The sequence below is a fragment of the Carassius auratus genome, chromosome 32 (assembly GCF_003368295.1).
Source record: "Carassius auratus strain Wakin chromosome 32, ASM336829v1, whole genome shotgun sequence".
In the NCBI taxonomy this organism is placed as follows: domain Eukaryota; kingdom Metazoa; phylum Chordata; class Actinopteri; order Cypriniformes; family Cyprinidae; genus Carassius; species Carassius auratus.
In genome coordinates, this window is record NC_039274.1 from 18,382,729 (window position 1) to 18,403,759 (window position 21,031).

The 21,031-nt window shown below is 34.6% G+C and overlaps 1 protein-coding gene across 1 annotated transcript in view; it reads left to right on the forward strand.

The window, feature by feature from the left end:
- The window catches only part of LOC113051740 (ATP-binding cassette sub-family A member 1), a 115,158-nt gene extending 111,257 nt beyond the window's left edge, over positions 1 to 3,901 (forward strand). Inside the window, exon 50 of the mRNA XM_026215774.1 lies at positions 1,225 to 3,901. Within this exon, the coding sequence (XP_026071559.1) occupies positions 1,225 to 1,323 (99 nt within the window). The 3' untranslated portion in view covers positions 1,324 to 3,901. The remainder of the gene's footprint in view (positions 1 to 1,224) is intronic.
- The last annotated feature ends 17,130 nt before the right edge of the window (positions 3,902 to 21,031 follow it).

Consider the following 21,031-nt stretch of genomic DNA (forward strand, 5'->3'; position numbering starts at 1 on the left):
GTTGCTTTTTAGTACTTTTAAAATATATTGACTTTAAATATAATAGCAAATAACACTAATAAAGTACTTTACATGCACTTTAGTATGTTAGTCAACACATCAATATAAGTATACTTCTTTAAATTATGCCGAAATATTTTAAAACGCAATGATTTAAAATGTACTTTACAGTTATTACAAAGGTCACTTTTTAATAGTGTACTTAAGTCTGTTTAGAAACAGTCACGAAAGTGTCTCTCTTTAAGTCACTAAAGTTGCCTTTTATTTCATTATTATTGCAGATACATTTATATATATATATATATATATATATATATATATATATATATATATATATATATATATATATATATATATATATATACTTGTAAGATTAGAAGTACACTAAAAGTGCAAATTCACTACAATTAAGTGCACTTATTTTTCATGTACTTGATTATTCAGGTTCTTTAAACAGACAGTTCACCCAAAATTAAAATATCATTCTCTGGAATCATTCAGTCAATCATTGTTTGAGGTTCAACAAAAAAATATATAATAACAATAATAATAATAATAATAATAATAATTAGTAACAAAATAAAAAAAAATATATATATTTTTTTTAAATGATGTATTAGAATTTTAAATATATGGCACTGTGATGACAGACAGATCTATATTATATTATATTATATTATATTATATTATATTATATTATATTATATTATATTATTTATTTATTTATTTATTTATTTATTTACTTTTCAGTTTTGGTCAATACAATAAAATAAAAATTATTTAATTGCATAGTTAATTAAATATTAGAATTTTAACGTCCAGATCCAGAATGCATTCTGACTGATTTAGACTCTTAAAGAGTTGGATTCTCATGCTCACACATGGCCAAAGTTTCATAAAACCAGTTGGACGTATGACAGAGAAAGCTGCGTGTACTCGTGACCCTTTAGCTCCGCCCACGACACGCCTCCAGGAGCTCGACTATTTCCAGAGAGAAGCTGAATCTGTTTTTTTATAAATCTGATCAAACCAAAGACTCTTCAGGGATATGAAGGATGTGATACTACTCTATAGGTATTCAAGATTAACGTGAGAGAAATGGCAGAAACTGTGCGTGTTCTGTCCCCTTTAAAGGCAAAAAATGTCACAGCAGAAAAAGACAACATCTGCTGAGATTTAGACATGGTTTCTTCCTCATCTGACGTGTTTCTCCGTCTCTCTCAGGTTTTTGTGAGTTTCGCGCGGCAGCAGTGTGATGAAGAGGACGGAGCGTTTGAGAATGACGTGGATCTGAATGATGAAATCCAAACATCAGCGACATGAATCAAACATCAGTCAGCAGAAACCAGGCACTTTACTACAGTTATTTATTTATTTGACATCTAAGTCTCCATGTATTGTAGGCCACCAAGATTTGAAGATGCAAAACGTCCAACCAAGAACAGAGAGAAACCCTTCGGGAAAACTCAGGAGCGTTTTTATACAAAGCTGTGCAACATTATATATTTTTAATGTCTTATGTCTGTACACATTATATTTTTGCCAAATGCAAAGAGATTATACATTTAAATTTGCATTGTGTATTGCAACAAATAACTGAAAGACTAATGCACACTTTATTTTTGGAATATTTAGAGTTTATTTTTGAGTTCATAACAAGGAACAGAAATACATTTCAGCTTTATTGTCACTTTATTTTCTAGTTGTCACTTAAACTTATTGAAAGATCACATGCATTGATTTTTGCTTATGAATCTCAGGTCTAAAATGTCATGCACTTTAAAGCAGCGTCCCCCAACCTTTACTGTCATACATACCTGTACTACAACACCAATAAACCTGAAGCATAACACTTTATAATAATTTACATACATACAATTTAATTTAAATGTTATGTACTGCATTATAATCATTAGTTAATTTATATTCACATAGCTAGAAATTTGAGATTTTGTTCTTGTGTATGCTTCCTAATGAATTAACTAAACATTACCCAATGATTAACATATATGATTATGTAATGTAAATTGAAATGCTTACAAACGTCAGTAAAAGTTCATGTGATCTTCAATTGTTGGTCTTTGTTTGTTGTGTAGACCTCTATTTCCGCATCTTAACAAATAATCTATCAATAATTTGCTCATGTTTTTGCAGTACTCAATCTAAAGTGGAAACTGTTCATCATTTGCAAATGTTTCTACATGTCAATAATCATTAATACCTTTATGAGCAGTCCTCTCGATGGCAAAGTGTCCTGAAAGACTTGAATTTACTCTATTCACACATCTTCTAATTAATCATTTATTAATCATTCGCTCATGTTTTTGCAGAAGCCAATCTAAAGTTGAAACTATTCATGATTTGTAAAGGTTTAATCGATTACTGATCATTTAATATATATCTATGGTCACTGCACTGTTAGCTGATGTAACACGTTTTGTGCAAATTGTGGCTGGGTAAGTTTAGTTAAATGCTTGCTAAAGACTTAACAGATTGTAAGTTTGGTGTAAAACAATTGTAATTATTGACTTAACACTCATATTAGTATACTACTCCTTATTATGTTATTAATCAGGATAGCTATTCCTTTATTCATAAATAAACAGGAGAAAAAATAGAAGTCACACTCTCTAACCACTAGGCCACGACTTCCCCAAAGCAGACAGACCTTGGCCCGAACAGGGACTTAAACCCTGGACCCTCAGATTAAAGGTGCTTTCACACTAGCACTTTTGGTGCGCACCCGGGTTCGATTGACGTCAGAGTTCGGTTCGTTTGGATGATGTGAACGCTGTCTTCCGTACTCGGATGCGCACCCGCGAACCGTACCCGAGTCCGCTTAAAAACGGTGGTCTGGGGTACGCTTCATGTGAACTCTGGTACGATTCGCTGCTTATGTGAACGCAGTCGTACCAAATCGCGGAAGTGAACCGCTTTTAATGACAAATTATTTGATGAAAATGTGTGTTTGTGTGTGTGTTTCACTCACTTTCCTGAAGAGCGTGACTGACGCGATGCAAGCAGAGAGCTGTACGTCTCATTTATGTTCGCCTTCAACGTTCTTTAGAGCATTTTCAGTACATTCGTAAGACAGACGCTTATATTCGTAAGTGCAGAGAGTAATGTTATGCGTTTGCCGCCTTCTCCTGCTCTGTCGTTATCAAGCAACGGGGTAAACAGCTGCTGGCTTGATGACGCAGGTGAAGCTATATGCAATGAGCACATTTTTACCTCAGTACTTTTGTGCTCTTAATCCAGCTGTTTCCTCTGCATTCATATGCACTCCCATGATCCTGTGCGTCTGCCGCTCGGAAGTTTGTTCTGCTTATTGCTTTATGCACAGACACACATTAAACATTTGCACACTCTGCTGAGCCTCGGCTTTCATTTTTTTGCAGAGTCAACCTTCCCTGCTACAGTCAGATCCAAAGACACTCGCTTCGACTCGTCTTCTGTTTATTTTGCCAGTCATGATCTTCCAATCAACTTCCAACAAGAAGCCGCACTTTTGCAGCTGGGTCATTCTTGTGATGCCATGAACTTTTTCCTCTGTAGCATAAATGCATCTGAAGTGAGTCTTAAGAACTCTAAGAGGCTTTTGTGAAGCCACTCACACAGGCCTGTAACTGCACAGAGAATGGTTGTAGCCCCTATAAGCTGATATTTGGACGCCAGCCGAGGCTGCATTTAACGTCACTATTAGTGAGAGCAAATTCCGGCATCACTCTCAGTTTGTGAGGGCACTCAAGTCTGAGCCTGAAGAGTCCTGTGGCACTGCCAAGGAAACTTGGCATTTTGTGAGAAAATGCAAAAGTGTTGATAGGAATAATTATAGATGAAATGAAAAACTATTAATACTTCTGTAGTTGAACATTTTCTCGGGAGATTTCAGTACTTTTTTACGAGCAAATGCAAAAGCATTAAAACTTTACATTTGCTTACAGAACTTTTGTATTTCCCCAACAAATGTATCATTTGCACACAAGTTCTCCGTTCCTCCACAAGAACATTTTCTGTCATGGTTTTGGCTTTTTAGTTCGGGTTCAGAGTTAATTCTGTTAATTGTCAGCTCCATGTCGTGTTAAGTTGGTTGTTTTGTTCCTGTTCTAAAGTTTTGTTCGTTTCTGAATAAAGAAATATTTTAAAAAAAATATGGATCCTGTTTCCCTTCTGCTGTAACCAGCAGTAATAATTTTATGTTCTGTAAAGAAACTTTGATTGCTGGCAAAAGTTTTGCATACCCCCAAGAACCATTGCACAAATAAAATGTTGCATTTCCCCATAAGAAACATTTAAACATTGCATTTAAAATGCTTGCTTTGTGCAAAAAAAAAAAAAAAAAAAAAAAAAAAAAGTTTGTTTGTCTGCTTTAATATCCCTAAGAAAAGTTTTGCTTGCAAAACGTTTGCATCCCCTGAAGAAAATTTGCATTTGCTGGAAAAAGCATTTACCCAAGAAACTGCATCTGCACACTAATGTTTTGTATTCCCCCACAAGAAACTGTTTGCATGCAAAGATTTTGTTCCCTTGAAAAACTTTGTGTTCTCCCACAATAAATGTTGTGCATGCATGCAGAAAACATTTAAAAATGTAGCGTTTACATGCAAAAAATGTTGCAAAATGTTGCATTTCCTCAAGAAACACTTTTATTTTCCGTTAAATGTCCACACAACATTGAGAAACATTGAGACACATGAACTGCAGGCCTGTTGTTAAGTTCAGTATCATTTTTAACCTTAAATTACAGCCTCTTTGCAAAGCTGCATTAAGCTCGTTGTCATTGCCGCAGACTCTCATCTTTCTTTCTGGCATTTTAAAGCATCATTGTATTATGAAAAATGAAATCACTACAAATGCATTTGAACTGAGTTTAACATTTGTGAGTCTAGACTGGGAAGACCATCATTCTTCAACAGCATTTTCAACAGTTATGATTGTTATGTTGTGTCAGAGTAAATTACGCAGCACTAATGTTGACTGCCCTGGCAATAGTGCTTTTTTTTTTCTTGGCAATGTATACTGTAGACAGTGATTCACTGACTGAACTCAAATCCTGAACCAATCCTGTGAGGAGCATGTTTGGTTGTTACAGCAACTGTGAAGTCGCACTGGCATTGAGCCAGTAATAACATTATGAATGAGGCAAACTATTTTGGCCTTCAAACACACACACACACACACACACACACACACACACACACACACAGACTCTCTTTTCTTTCAAATTCACTCAATTAACTGGTAAAAAAAAAAAGAAAAAAAAATTATACATCAATTTAGATATTAAACTTAAGCTAAACAATGCAAAATCACCTATTCAGTGCAGTAAATCACTTTGGTTTTAATGATTTCCCAATGTCCCCATCAGTGCAATAAAGAAAGATCATTTTAATTACATGATCTATTATTCATCAGCACTTTGTTTTTCTTAAATATTAAAGTGCATTGCACTGGAATGTCTCTGTGTCACTTTTTCATTGTCTGCAAAGTCAGTTTAAAAATGTTTGTAAGTTTACCACCAAGTGAATCTAATGCACTGAAATACAAGAGAATCAGAAAACGTAAGCTAGCATCCCACTGACAAATCATCCTCACAAAAAAAAAACACACACTCGCAGGGCATCAGACCTGGCGCCCAACGGAGGGTCAAGCTGATTACAGCCTGTCGCTCTCATTGGCTTTCTATCTCTTTATCTTCACTCAGTTTCACTCCTCATGACTAGTGTTCAAACTGAATCTCTGGTTTAGGGGCGCAGCAGGGGTCGATCTGGTCATATTGAGGCTGTCAGCGGGTGTTTGGTGGACACATTTATACCAGCTGGCACAAAACCTATTCAGTGTTTCAATTTCAGTTATTTCTGAACATCTCCGTAAAATGTCAGTACCTTTTACATCAACTGTTACTATATTTGGATTATATAGAGATTTTAAATTTACTTAAAGTGTTTTTAGACACTTGATTGCATGTTAATTGTATGCAATGTAATGTAATGCATTATAGTTTAAAATGAAATGTATACCAAATGCAGTTATTAAATTCTTGGCATTCTTTTTTGATTCCGTTAAGTAGGACTAATGTGCTTCTTTATTTGTCATTTCATAATCACTTTCGTTGACTTTGACATATGGTTGAACTGCACTTTAACTAAATTAAAATGTAATTTGTCATTTCTATTGAAACTTGTATGCCATGTATTTAAATATATTTGTAGTTACACATTTGTAAAGATGACATTGCAATTCAGCACATTTAAATATAAATGTAATACTGAAAAACAAACTACAATCCAAATGATAATCAAGTACTTCACATGTGATTTTGTATGTCAGTCAACACATTAAAATAAGAGTACTTCAAATCACAGCAATAGGTTATTAAAATGTAACGATTTAAAAACGTACTCTAAAGACTTTTATTTTGACATTATTACAAAGTGTAATTAAGAAATTTAACTTTTTTGAATTCCTGCTTTACTTGTCATTGTATTAATTTCCCTTGTGAAGAAGTATACCTTAGCATACTTTTTTAAAGTATACTTATTACAGAAATAGTATAACACATACTATATTCGAGTTGATGCATATGTTGAGAAATTAAGAGGGCTGGGCACTGAACCCTGAGGTACCCCGGTGTTTAACTTCTGTGCCCTTCCAAAATACACTGAAGTTTTTACCCATGAAGTAAGACACAAACCAGATATGGTGAGGTCTGATGTAACCTTTCAAATGTTGTTGTGTAAGGTTTATTATTATTATTATTATTATTATTATTATTATTATTATTATGTATTTATTTATTTTTTTCTTCTCTGAAAGGATGGCTGGGTATTTTGATGACAGGGAGCTGTCCACAGTAAAATGCACTAGGTTTTATTTAGTAGTAAAATGTAAATGTGGTCTTTGGGCAGAGCATGGATTTTAACATGTTTCTGAGTGACGGTGGCCCGTATGCATGTGTGTGAATCTATGAGCATAAAAACAGACTGAAAGGGAAACAGGGACTCTTTACGACTGATGGTTTATAGTAGCTTCACGAAAAGAGCTCTAACAATGCTATTATGAGCAATATTACCACAAAGACATAAACTTATGAGAAAGATTTGCCTCATGATTCCAACTTTAAGGGATGCGAGGGATTTAATGATTCAATTAAAACAAAAAAGTTTAATTGTATTTTTAAACAGCATCTTCCGGTTATTATTCTTAATGCAATCATTATAGTCATTTCACAGTTGTGAAGTTAATTTTGGTTAATGATACAGTTGTTGTTGTTGTGTGTGTGTACGTGTATATGTGTGTGTATATTGAATGGTCTGAATGTATCCAGAACAAATTAATTCAATTTGAAAGACTTAACTCGAAGTGTGTATTTAGTACTTTATTTACTTATTTAATCAAATATTCATTAATCATTTTATTTATTTTAGCCATATTAATTTCATGTATTTTGTTTTGTTATGTCAAATGTCTTTGATTTAATAAAATAATTTATTTTGTCTTTCCAAAAGCAAACTACTGAGCCCAAATATTTCTATTTTAAATAAATGTTCTTCTTTGAAACCCACATTAATCAAAAACTAATACAATTACATAAAAAATTTATTTCACAATATGTATTGTTTTGGCTGTACTTTTGATCAAATGCAGCTTTGGTGAGCAGAAAAGAGACTTCTTTCAAAAACGTATCTTACTGAAGCAGGGTTGTGTGTGCTATGTATCAAATATTTACTATTCATGAAACTGTATATTGTATATTTACACATGTAATATTTATTCATTTATATCACCAGTTGCTAGTCAATTTTTTTTCTTCATCGTTAAGTCGCTTTGGATAAAAGCATTGCTAAACAAATAACTGTAATTCCAGCCATTGACAGATGTGTCAGAAGTTAATTTTGGAGTGTGTGTGTGTGTGTATGTGTGTGTGTGTGTCGCCTGCCCTTCTATCAGCAGTGCTTTTGCTCTCCTGCTGGTGTGTGTGGCATCAGGTTCACAGGGCAGGACTGAAGGTCCCACAACAATCTGTTCTCTCTCTCGTTCTCTCACACACACTAGTCCTTGTGTACCATATGGATGCAAAGCTGCTCCTGACAGATCCTGAGATGAATGTGGATGAAAGACGAGATGGAGCAGAACCTGTTGAGAGAGAATGGTTCCAGGGCTTCAGAGAGGTGAGACGCCCTTGACCTGTGAAATGTGCTGTGAAGAGTCATCTGAGCGGTGTGTGTTCACGTCAGATGAAGACTGCACTTATAATAGTTTTCTATAAAAAGAGTTTTAAATAAAGGTTCAACAGTGGGAGAATCAGTACCTGTACGGACGGAGAAGCAGAAAAGCTCTGAAGCCAAAGACAGAAATACAGACAAAAACATCAGTGTGACAAACACAAGGTGCAAAGATTAGATGACGGAGAACGTGATACGTAGAGATGCCCGCGTTTGTCTGACAACTAAGTGAATTATTACTGTATTCCTTCTCTATTAGTGACAGGAGAAGTGAAGCATTTTGATATTTTGAATAAGTTGCTTTGCAAAATAACTCACTGTTTGAAATACTTCAAGACTCCTGGTGCTCAAAACAAAGGAAATGCAACAAAAACTCGTGCCTTTTCACTTCAGACTTTTACAATCCAGTTGACCCTTTGCATGGAGTTTGATTGACAGGCGATCTGACCGATCATAACACCAATTCTGTCATTTTGTCTGACAAACAAAACAGAAAAGAGAGTAGATTAATGTCAGTGGACTTGAACTTGAAAAATCAAATGTATTTCCGCGGGCGCACTAAGCTACCTTCTGTTGTTCATTCATGTTTATTTTGTGCTATAACTAGTAGTAAAGAGGAAGAGATGATCGGTTCACATGCTGCTACAGCGATCCATCACCACACGTTAAAGTGCCACGAAACAGGTTTTATTGTTTGAATTTCTTTTTTCTTTTTTTTTTTTAAGACAAAATTTGTAAGCTGAGAATTTGTTTCATGCCAAAAGTCTCCTGCTCTGTCTTGTCTGTTGACACAATGTGTTTTCCACTGCATGAACATGATGTGTGGTGTGAGAGCGCAGGTCTTCGTGAAGAGTCAACTGCTTCACAAAACGATTCACGCTGGTGACACCTGCTGCTCAGAACGGCGCAAATGCAACAAAAAACTCGAGCCAAACATGCATAAAAACAGCTTTTACAAAACCCATATATAGGAAGTTGAAAGTTTAATCTATCAGATGCACAAATCATCTATTCCCATTGAATATGAAGTGTCTGTATAATAATTTATGCTTGTTTTGTTTGCTTTATGTAAAAAAACATGTATGAAAACGTTCTCTCTCACACACACACACACACACACTTGTTTCTTATCTTGAGTAGGTGCATCACTGTGTTTCTGAAGTTCATTATGTGATGTGATGTGTTTGATCTACTCTTCAGCCATCCATCATCTTGTGAGATGTACTGTGTGTGTGTGTGTGTGTGTGTGTGTGTGTGAGGGAGAGAGAGAGAGAGAGAGAGAGAGAGAGAGAGAGAGAGAGAGAGAGAGAGAGAGAGAGAGATGTGGTTGATGCTGCACAGATGGCATCTTGGATCCATTGGAGAGGTTTGCTGTGGTTGCCAGGTGAGCGGCGTCACAAGGGCAAAGGTCGTGAAAATGCTCACGAGTTTGGTCAAGGTGAGGAAACCCATCTGCCTGGTTTGGTTTCAGTAAACCTCCCCTGTAACCAGCAGCAAAGACACACACTCTCTCATCAAAGTGAACCTTTGTCAGATTCAGCTCTTCTCAGAAGTGTTTCCTGTTCTCATGTGCAGGAACAGCGCCACTCAGCGGTCAGTCTGTGAACTGACTCGTTTTGTTCCTCACTCCTCTTATTACTAAGGCTTTAAAGACTGCAGTGTGTTTGTGATTTTCCTCTTCATTATTTGTCAGCAGCATTAGATGCTGCAAATCTGAGATATCTCATATTTAGAAGGATTGTGCACCATTCAGAACTGAAAAAAGTATTTCAAATTCCAGTTAAATTCCTGAATTTTAATTTAAGAGAGTATTAAAACAAATTGAAAATCAAGTAAATTAATTAATTCTGTAAATTCAATACTTTTTTTGTTTGTTTATTTTTTTATTGAAAAAAAAAAAAACTATACTGGTCATACATCAGGTGTTTGTTCAATTGGAAAAAAAAGAAATAAAAGGACAGTATGGTAAAAGGACATTGGGATTGTAATCTGGAACGAAGAGTGGAGAAGAATAGTCAAATACAGGTAAATATGAACAAGGAGCTATGGATAACTCGCAGTATAAAATCACACACAGGTTTTATCTGACACCTCTTATAATAATCTATTTTTTTTATAATTTAAATAAATAAATAAAATAAATTGCACAACCAAAATGATCAAACAGACAATTTTTGTTCTTTATTTTAATAGATGAATTCATGGAAGATATTTTTGAATTTTGTAAAAACTCTTAGTAGGCGTTTTGCTGTATCTAATAAAAATGTTATGCATCATCTATGGACCCTCAACAGATGGAGGAATATTGGAATACATGACTTTTTTATTTATTTATGGGTTTTTGTTTAAATGCCTGCTATAAGGTCAGTGATTAACATAAAACTCAAGATATTTTCACTTTTTTTATTCTACAGCATAAAAGACACAAGTAAAAACATAAATAAATGAAGTAAACGTTGACTTCTTGAAAAGGGCGCTATCAAGTGTCTAAGCGGGACACCAGAGTTAGTCGGGGACATTATACCCCCTCACAGTCAACAGATCAACTCATCTACTCTCTTTCACAGCTTCACTGATCGTATTCTTCTGCAAACTCTTCTAAAAGTAGAAATGTTCTTCTGAAGTTAAGTCTTCTTGATTAAGTTTGTAGTCTAAATGTAGATCTTTACTCCTGCAGATTGTATTAAAGTGTTCATTTGTGAAGATCATCCTGATCCTGAGCTTAAATCCAAGGCCAAGGCCTATAATCATCACATTCAGCTCACAATGACGTATTTTCTCAATGAAAAAGTACTATAAGAATTGCCATAAACATAAAGGGTGGCTGAATTTGGAGGTGCATACTTCTGTTTCTACAATATTTCTGTCATATTAAGATGCATTCACAAGATTTATTCTAACAAATTCTTGCAATTGTGTAACATATTTCTCAACTCCAATCAAAACGTATGAAACTTGTTAATTGTTGGAAATTTCCCAAAAGACAGTAAATCTGTGAGTGCACTGAAAAGCAAATAATAATAATAAAATAATAATAATACAAAGTTATGGTAACATTTTGTTCCATTGTTTTTAAATTATAATATATATATATATATATATATATATATATATATATATATATATATATATATATATACACACACACAGTTCTACAAAATTCAGCTAAAGAACATTAAAGTTGAAATGATTTCTGCAGCCAATGTTTACAGTTAAACATTTAAAACAGAAACTGAACTTAAATATGCAAATAAGTGTCAAATCAATATGTATGAACTCAAACTTTGAACTCAAAGAGAAAAATGTAAACACAATAACAATTCTAGAAACACACTTTAAAAGTTAAATATGTTAGTGTTACTTAAAAAAGCTTGCAAACGTACTGCCTCAAGAAAAAAAAGAAAAAAACCTAGTTAAGACTGATGAATATTTTCAAGTTTACTCAGAAGAAAAAACAACTTCACTAGATTTATCTGACAAATTAAAATTGAAGGCAGTATGTGAGGTGTGTTAATCACTAAAATGGTTTTATTAAATGATAATATTTTATCTTGATAGTCAATTTGTCTATTTTGTGAGCCAAGCAGAACTACTTTAGAGAGCCGTAATAAAACTTAAGTTGATGGAAACAACTTTGTGTCCATTTTGATCAATATTTCCAAATTACATTTGGTGGATATGTTAGCGCTAATAAACCTGCTCCCTCCATCAGTCGGATGAAGACTATCGTGTTGAGGCATTACATTCATGCAGTTTTTCACTGTAACCCACTGTAAAAATTTTATTATAAAAAAAATAATAAAAGACATTAAGACATTAATTCTTAATCTAATGTATTAAGACGTTAGAAGGAGGTTTTCCCTCAGTTGGTGTTGTTCGGAGCGTTTTCCAGTGGATTTTAATCCCAGACGAGATTAAACCTCAGGATTACTCTGGAGCCGCTTCAGATCTGGCTGTGTGAGAAACACATACTCCTCACTTTAACATCTACTCTTTCTTTCGTCCGTTTAATGCTTGCTGCCTCGGCCCATAAATATATAACACATGAAGACAAATCTGAATAATAGCCTTGTTCTTCAGAAGCAATGTTACTAATGTGAATACATGTTTTCAAGATCTGTGACCGTAGTTTTCATGTATATATGTAATAAATTTTTATAAGTATGATGTATAGAAGTAAATCAGTATATATAATTCTGAATATATATATATATATATATATATATATATATATATATATATATATATATATATATATATATATATATATATACACACACACAACCACGTTCTAAATATATTTTCTGATTTACTTCTATATATTCAGAATTATAACTATTTATTCTGATATGCATTTCTATATTTGATTTTATAGAATTATTTCCTGTTTGGCGCTTTATATACTTTGTAATTATTATTTATAATGTTCTGTGTGTTTTTATACTGTATATATATATATATATATATATATATATATATATATATATATATATATATATATATATATATATATATATATATATATATATAAGAGAATTATAGTGAATTACAGTTCATATATATCTTCCATTGAAATTAAATCAGGATAAAATAATACAATTAAATATGAGTCGTGCTCAAGAAAGTTTTAACAATATAGATGAAAATGATACATTAAAACAATATGATACAAATTAAATAAAACATTCTAATTGTTTAATTTGAGAAAAGCATACGATTATAAGAAAATGTTACATGAAAAGACTGAATATAGACCATATTTATAATAACATCATTTAGACATTTCTTTCACACAAGACATCTCATAAACACAAACATCCACTGTGAAGGACTTTTAATAGACATTTCATAACATCTTGGCTTGATTGCATTTTGCTGTGCAGGCAATGGAAGTTAAAAATGGCAATATGGAGGCATAGCAGGGCCATAAATACAAACAGCTATGCCAACATCTTGCCATGTTTCCTCTCCCCATCTGGACATTTTCTCATCTGGTCTAGACCTGAAGAGCCGCTTCACATCCACACGATTTCACAATTACCTGATGCATAACCTGTTCGGCGGGAACCCTGCAAACTTCACCGGTTCACACAACCTACCAGAATACTTATTTAATACTCATTTCCTTTAATATGTCTGAATCAACCAACAAAAGCAATCAACGCAACTTCAGAAGAAGTTCAAAAAGCATCAGTTTGAGTGTTTTCACCCGTATCTCTGGCTGCTTTTAGCTTAACAGTGAATCATTATAACAAAAGCCATTTTAATACTGACACAAATACTTAATTTTCAGATATTGTAATATTGAAGGGTCAGGCTACTATCATCACGATTCTCCAGTTGATCAAGAAAAACGTCTTGTATTAAAGGTTTTCTTAAAAGTTTCGTTTAAATATAAAAAGAAGGCGCTAAACATGCTCTCATTAACATACCTTTAAAATAAATCTGAACATCGGATAAAGCCAAATAATGTATTTTTTATTTTTTTTACAGATTAGATTTTGGATGTATTTTTATCACTCCATAAATCCGAAAACATTATCAAGAGCCAGGAAGAAGAAGAAAAAAATCACCATGTTTTTAGGAATAAGAGCTCTGTAAAAATCTTGAGAAAATCAATAGATATATAAAACCTATTTCAAAGATAAGGTACTGCAGACTAATTTAAATCTAAAGACAGAAATAAATAAATGGTAATAAAATAAACACTTAAATGTGCCGCATTCTTTCGACATGTATTAAAGACAATGGGTTTGCCTGTAGTATCTTGTCATAAAATTAGCTTGCAGCACAAACAGTAAGTCTGAAAAAAAGGTTTCTGAGAAAATCACACTAATGAAGGGCAATGAAGATCAACTCGCCTGCTGCGTTCACAGTCTCGTGTCTGTTCGTGAGCTCTCTCCGGAATGAATCGTGCCCTTCCTCTTGCTTCCAAGGGCTTCTTTTCTGGGTGAGGTGAGTCAGCAAACCCCGGCCGGCTTCCGTTCAGGTGTGTTCAGGTGTGTTCAGGTGTTCACGCCCATCCGTGGCGGAGCGCGCGCGTCAGCTTCGACGCAGGCCGGTTTATTCACGTTACTCTGGACCGAAGATGCTTTTAAAAGCGCGCGTCCGTGTGAATCACGCGCGGTCTCGGTCTAGACGGAGTCTCGCGCCTCTTGGGATGTGAGCTGGACTCTTGGAGGGGTCTCTGCTGAGTCACACTCGATTTCACGGTTGAATCATTTAATGATTCGCCAGACTTTTTTTTTTTTTTTTTTTTTTTTCTCATCCTGTTGAAGCTGACCGATGCGATGTGAAACATTTACAGTCCACTCCTTTATTAATCAGTTATATCACATTACACCCGAATATACACTGATAGTGCAAGTACAAACGTCTGTTGTTGGTTCTTGTTGACTCAGGTCCATTAAAAAGGCTAATATGGTAAAACATTACAAGTTTTCCATTTGCTACCTCTAAAATACATCTAAAGAATTTATTATTTTAGTCCATGCTCATGTTTAAGATTTTCTTAAATTATATTAAACTCAGAAGTTGGATCAAATAATGGATTTAAAAATTTTCTAATCCATTATTAATATGTGAATACATTATCAGTGAACAGTTTTAATTTAATTTTAAATGTAAATTATAGATAAAGTTGGAAACATACTGTTTCATATTGATAGTTTTTAGTCAGAGCTAGTTAATGCAATGGGAGCTTATTGCAAAAATGTTACCAGTAGGGAAGCAGATGGGTGGAACATTTGGGAAAGTTTCCCAGAAATTTCCCGCCTCTTTGAAACCCTATCACCAATAATATTCACAGATAAATGTTAATGACCAGCAGCAGACGAGGCTTCTTTTCATGCTTATCTAACATCTCTCTAATGCTTTAAAGATCGCACTGGAACCCTGATCCTCAAACTTTCATGTGATTATAATAACAATAATAATCCTCAAACGGTTGGCCTAATTTCACGCTGAGGTGAGTCACTTCCCGTGCCAAACCCCATCACTGAATCCCACCTGGATCCTCCCACATGTCAAACACGAAATACATCCATCCGTGTGCAAACCGCCAAACCCAAAAACGCCTAGCAGCAGCACGGCCCTCAACTTTCCATTACCTACGAAAAAAAAAAAAAAAAAACCCACACACACTCAGCATGTGCACATTGTCTCAGTCTACACGCCTTCATTCCAAAGGCACTTTCTGAAAATCTACTTTACACACACACACACACACACACACACACACAGAGCGGATACAGTTTTTGTTGAGTATCATATTTGATCCATCATTCACTTTTATTTGTGCAGAGCTTTATCCAATACTGATTGTGTCAATGCAGCTTTACAGTTTTAAACAGGAACATAATTTATCAGCAATGCACGAGGAAAATAACTCTGGAGTCAGTTTTCCAGAGTTTTCCAGCTAAAGTCGATTCATTGATGATTCAGTGATGTCGTAGTGCTCCTGTGGCTCAGTGCGCAAAAGGTTGTGGGTTCAATTCCCAAGGAACACACATACTAGTAAACATAAACAAATGTTAGCTTGAATGCACTGTAAATCGCTTTGGATAAAATGTCTGGTAAATGTGTAAATGAAAATGTCATCAGCATTCCTACTCAGGGCGTCCCAAACAAACTATCAGTCACAGAAAAAGAGATGATGAAAACCAAAACATATAATGCAACGCAATCCACGGATTCTTGGGAAATGAACAAATAATTATTCCTCAAAAGCCTCATATTTGATAAAATGATGTGTGGATAGTCGAGCAAAACCGAGCTGTTTCAGTCCAGGAAGTGTTCATCTGGAAATATTACTAAAGTTATTCTAAGATACAAATCAGTGCAGATTTGACAGTTAAAAGACTGGTGAAGCTGGAGCTGGACGTTTGTACAGTTACACTAAAAGGCCTCGTGTTTCACGTACGATACAGTATGGGCTTGTGAGCTCCACGTGTGAATCACCTTCAGTGACCCACTGCAGGTCGAGGCTTGACTCACCGAAAATAACCAAAACTGCCGAGTCTGGACACAAAACTTATGTGTCACGTAAGGAAAACCAAATGCTCGGCGTCCAGCTCATGTGGGGATCATGGAGCTGAGCGGAGCGTTTGGTCATCCACACATGGTTGTGATCAGACGCTCGTGACGCAGGTTTGCTCACTGCATGAATCAGCTCTCGAGAGGCAAAGCAACTAGATCCTGCTTTATTTTTATCTGTTTCACTAGTCTGTGCTCTTATCACTGTGGGCAAAAGTGCACGGTATTCGTGTAGCTGAAAACTCAAAGGTCAAACAGATATGACCCAGTTCACTCTCTACAGCACATCGCGGGGCATGTTGTCACACTGTACTGGGTGAATGGTCTTCAAGGGAACTCGTGAAGGATAGCTTTATTATGAATACTAGCTAATTTTTTTTTTTTTTTCACAACGTAGTTCTAAAACAAATTGCTATTACAAAACATAGCATAATAACATATGAAATAAACATCACAGCTTTTTCAACGTTTTACTCGAGAGCTACATAAAAAATAAAAAAAATAAAAAGGAAGATTGGTAAATCATCTAATAATAAAACTATCAATCATTTAAAACAAAACCATTAAGAGATAACAAAAGATACACACACACACACGCGCGCACACACACACACATATACACAGTGCTTAACAGATGTATTAGACCAGCACCACCCAATGTAAGGTCTGTGCCAAAGCTGCCTTAAACTAACAGTATTGGTTATTTCCAAGATCTTTTTTTTTTATATATATTTCTGTGGTTAATCCACATCAGTATATGTAAACTAGTCAGAGTAGTATTTGTAATGCTAAAATATAATAATTGTTGTTATCCATTAATTTTCAAATGTATTGTTTTAGAAGAAAGGCAAAACAGAACTTTTTTTTTTAATTTATGTATTTTGTTCAGATGCCCAGTTGCAGTCAATAATTAAAGTGGAGAAGTGCATGAGAAACAATGGCAGCAAGCACTGAGCTGGAGGCAATACACGGTATTAAGCTTTGTTAGTTTGCCTATTATGTGTGAATAAAGACTATTTAGTTGTTTCAGCTTGTTATTTGCCTCATAAATTACAATACAATATTGAGTTTTTGACAGATTGCTAAAACAAATATCTTAACACATTTATTAGACAGTTTTTAAAGATGAATCGGCATCTGAATGAATGAATGAATAAATAAATAAATAAATAAATTATAACATTTCACATAAATAGCTAGTTACAGAAATAAAAGTAAAAAATGACAGACTATATATATATATATATATATATATATATATATATATATATATATATATATATATATATATATATATATTGGTAAAGGTAATCACCAATATTATTAGTTTAGGGCAGCTGTGTGTGCTGGTAATAATACTGTACATCTGGTAATCTACATGTGTGTGTGTGTGTGTGTGCGCGCGCGCGCTGATTCACGTTTTATAGCCTAGCTTTAAACATAATCATAAATCAAATGTCAAATCAATATAAAATAATTGTATCATATAATTTTACATAGCCTACAATAATCGCATATCAAATAAATTTAATAACCACATATAAAATGCCTTTTTTTACTACCTCAGAATATTTTTTTCTGTCACTTCTAAAGGTTGATATTTTGCAGTGATTTCAACTCTCTCTCTCTCTTTGTCTCTTTCTCTATAGCCTATATAATGTGTTACATATTTACCTTAATTTATCCTTTTTTATTTTCTTTTTTTTTTCTTTCTTCTTATTTATTTATTTATTTATTTAAAATAGGCTGTATATCTTCTATACAATCTACATTCCGCTTGTTTTAAATTTGGACGCCGAGTGTCCCAAGTCTCTGTCAATCACGCGCACGTGCTCACCTCGTGTGTGTCCGCGCGGCGTCCGTCATGTGTCCGGATGTGAGCAGGACTCCAGATTCCCTCGAGCGTCTGATCGCAGCGCGTTCACCGGAGCTTTATAAGCGCCTCAGAGGGATTCCCTGGAATCTGACTGAGCCTTTCCTAGCATCCGACGGAATTCCCCATCGGGATACGGAGGAAAACCGGGCGACTATTAAAAAGACTATTATCTCTGATCGGTTCTGTGTTATTCTGAGTGAAACTCAGCCGTTACTTCTCGGGAAAGGACCCCTGAAACTACAACTGAAAACTGTCAAGATTGAGCAGCGATTGAATGAATGAATGACTGAATGAATGGAGGAATGATGGACAGGAATACTCCGTGCATGATCGTGTACTTACAGATGGAGGTTAAATCAAATGCACGAGGGGCAGAAGTGTGGCTTAATATAGCTCATCTAAAACGATTGAAACATTTATTAATCATGCATAGCAGTTTTATGGCCACATATGGTTTTTATGCAGTTTATTTATTTAGAAGGTGTATGATTATTTATTTATTTTTTTTTATTTTTTTTTTTACTTTTATAAGACAGAACCACAATGATTATGATTTTATTATAAAAAATATGATTATGATTTACTTTGAACCGTAATAGAATCATTATAAAGAAACTTTATTGATAAGTGAATATTGTTGAAGAAATATCAGCACTGAATTATCTTTCTAATAAATAATTGTGTTATTACTGAGTGAGTAGCTATAATCAGAGTAAACAGATAATTGTGGACAGGCTTCTGAAGCAGCGTAACGGTTTAATGATCTACAACAAAATAGAAAAAAAAAATTGGATTGAATATTGAATTACTATAATACTGATTTATCTCTTGAACTAGCATCAAAAGTGCAAAAAGTTACTCAGAAATATACATTTAGGCTACATAAAAACTGACCACCAAACGGTACTTCTAGACGCCATCTTTATTTGTTAGCTCAACCGTCATGGAATGGAACGCACAGGATTGTGGGATACATCGCAGCGAAGGATACATCTATGCTGCCTTCAAAATTTGATCAGAAGAAGGTACGTCCAGACACAGGAAGTAAAGCAGAATTTGGATTTGAATGTGCCTTGATGCCTTGGAATGCAGCCTCCAATGGAAACATTGTAATATTTTATACCCATAGGTTTCTGGACAGTTTTTTTGAAGCCAAAAGTAGGCAGAGCCGGCCGTCACCATGGCGCATCACTCCTGGATAACCAAAAATAGGCAAAAAAGTGATTGCTGAAGCCACGCCCACCTAGCTCGACGGCAGTGACAGCAGTGGCAATCCACCTGTCACTCAAGTGGCTTCGACTCTGAGGCTTAGTATAATTTAAAAGGATGAGTTATATATATATATATATATATATATATATATATATATATATATATATATATATATATATATATATGTGTGTGTGTGTGTGTGTGTGTGTGTGTGTGTGTGTGTGAACGTGTTTGTTTATTATTATTATTATTATTATTATTATTATTATTATTATTATTATTAGATTTAATATAGATTTTTTATTTATTTATTTATTTATTTTGCTGCTGTGAAGTTGACCATTTTACCATGGGGGGGTCAAACCTGTCACCTTTCTGAAGGCAGTTCTATCTCAGCAACACCAGATGGCGCAGCGAAGCTTATTGACAATGTTAAAGATCTGTATAATGTTTAAACATGTATACCTTTTTTCTACGTCCTACATGTTGTCCTACATCTTTCCTAAGATTTTATTAATTTACAAGAAAGATGTTTAGGTGTAAATCCAATATATATATATATATATATACATACATACATACATACATACATACATACATACATACATACATACATACATACATAGATAGATATATATATATATATATATATATATATATATATATATATATATATATATATATATATATATATATAGAATTAAAGTAAATTAAGTATATAAATATAAAAAATAATTTGACTCTTAATTAGCTCACACATTATATGTGTCACTCCCATGAACTGTTCTGTGTTTTTTTTCTTTTCTTTTTTCCTCACCCACGTGCCCCATGTCCAAGTTTCCCCCCATGTTTCTCTGTGCCTATATCTGGTTGTTCCTGTTCTTGTTCTGACTGTGTTCATTTGATCCAGGTGTTCCTCATTGATTCCCTCATTTAGTTCCTTGTTTGTTGTGTGTAGTTTCCAGTCGTCCAGTGTCTTACGTCATTGGTCAAGCCCACAGGCCAACTCACTCCCAAGCCCTCAGCTGACAGCAGCTGTTTCCCTCAACTCAAACCAAAAGACAAGCGTGAGGAGGAAAAGACTGTTGGCTCCAGTCCCAGAGTCTGCTCCAGAGAGGGCTTCTGTTCCACATCCAGCCCAAGGAGGGCTCTAGTCCCCAATAAAAGCCCAGAGAAGGACTCTTTTCCCAAATTAAGCCCAGAGAGACCTCCTGCTCCCATGTTAAGCCCAGAGAAGACTCAGGATGTCCGCGGGGTCTTAAAAAGTATTAAAAGATTATCAATCAATTTAGAGAATATTAATGCCCTTGCTGGGCTTGGTGACCTGGCTCTCGCTGAATTTCTGACCATTACCGCATACTTCCATCCGTCCTGCAATTTTTGTATCTGCTCCCGCAAACATTCAAATATTGTATCAATATGTGGGGTATTTAAATCCCTTCTTAAATTAGCTGGAATTAGTTCACTTTAACTTTCGATTTCACGATTGTGCACGCACAGTGTAAAGGGAGCACATTTGTCAATGAGCTCACAATCTGTTGAGGAGCAAATCCTCCAACATCTTGTCAGACATCTCTCCATACATTTGACCCGTGATCAGTCAAACTGACTTCTGCAGCTCGTTTTGGTTGCAGGGTTGTTGTTTTCCATGGGTTGATTTTCCCAAAGTGGGTTAAAGGTTTGA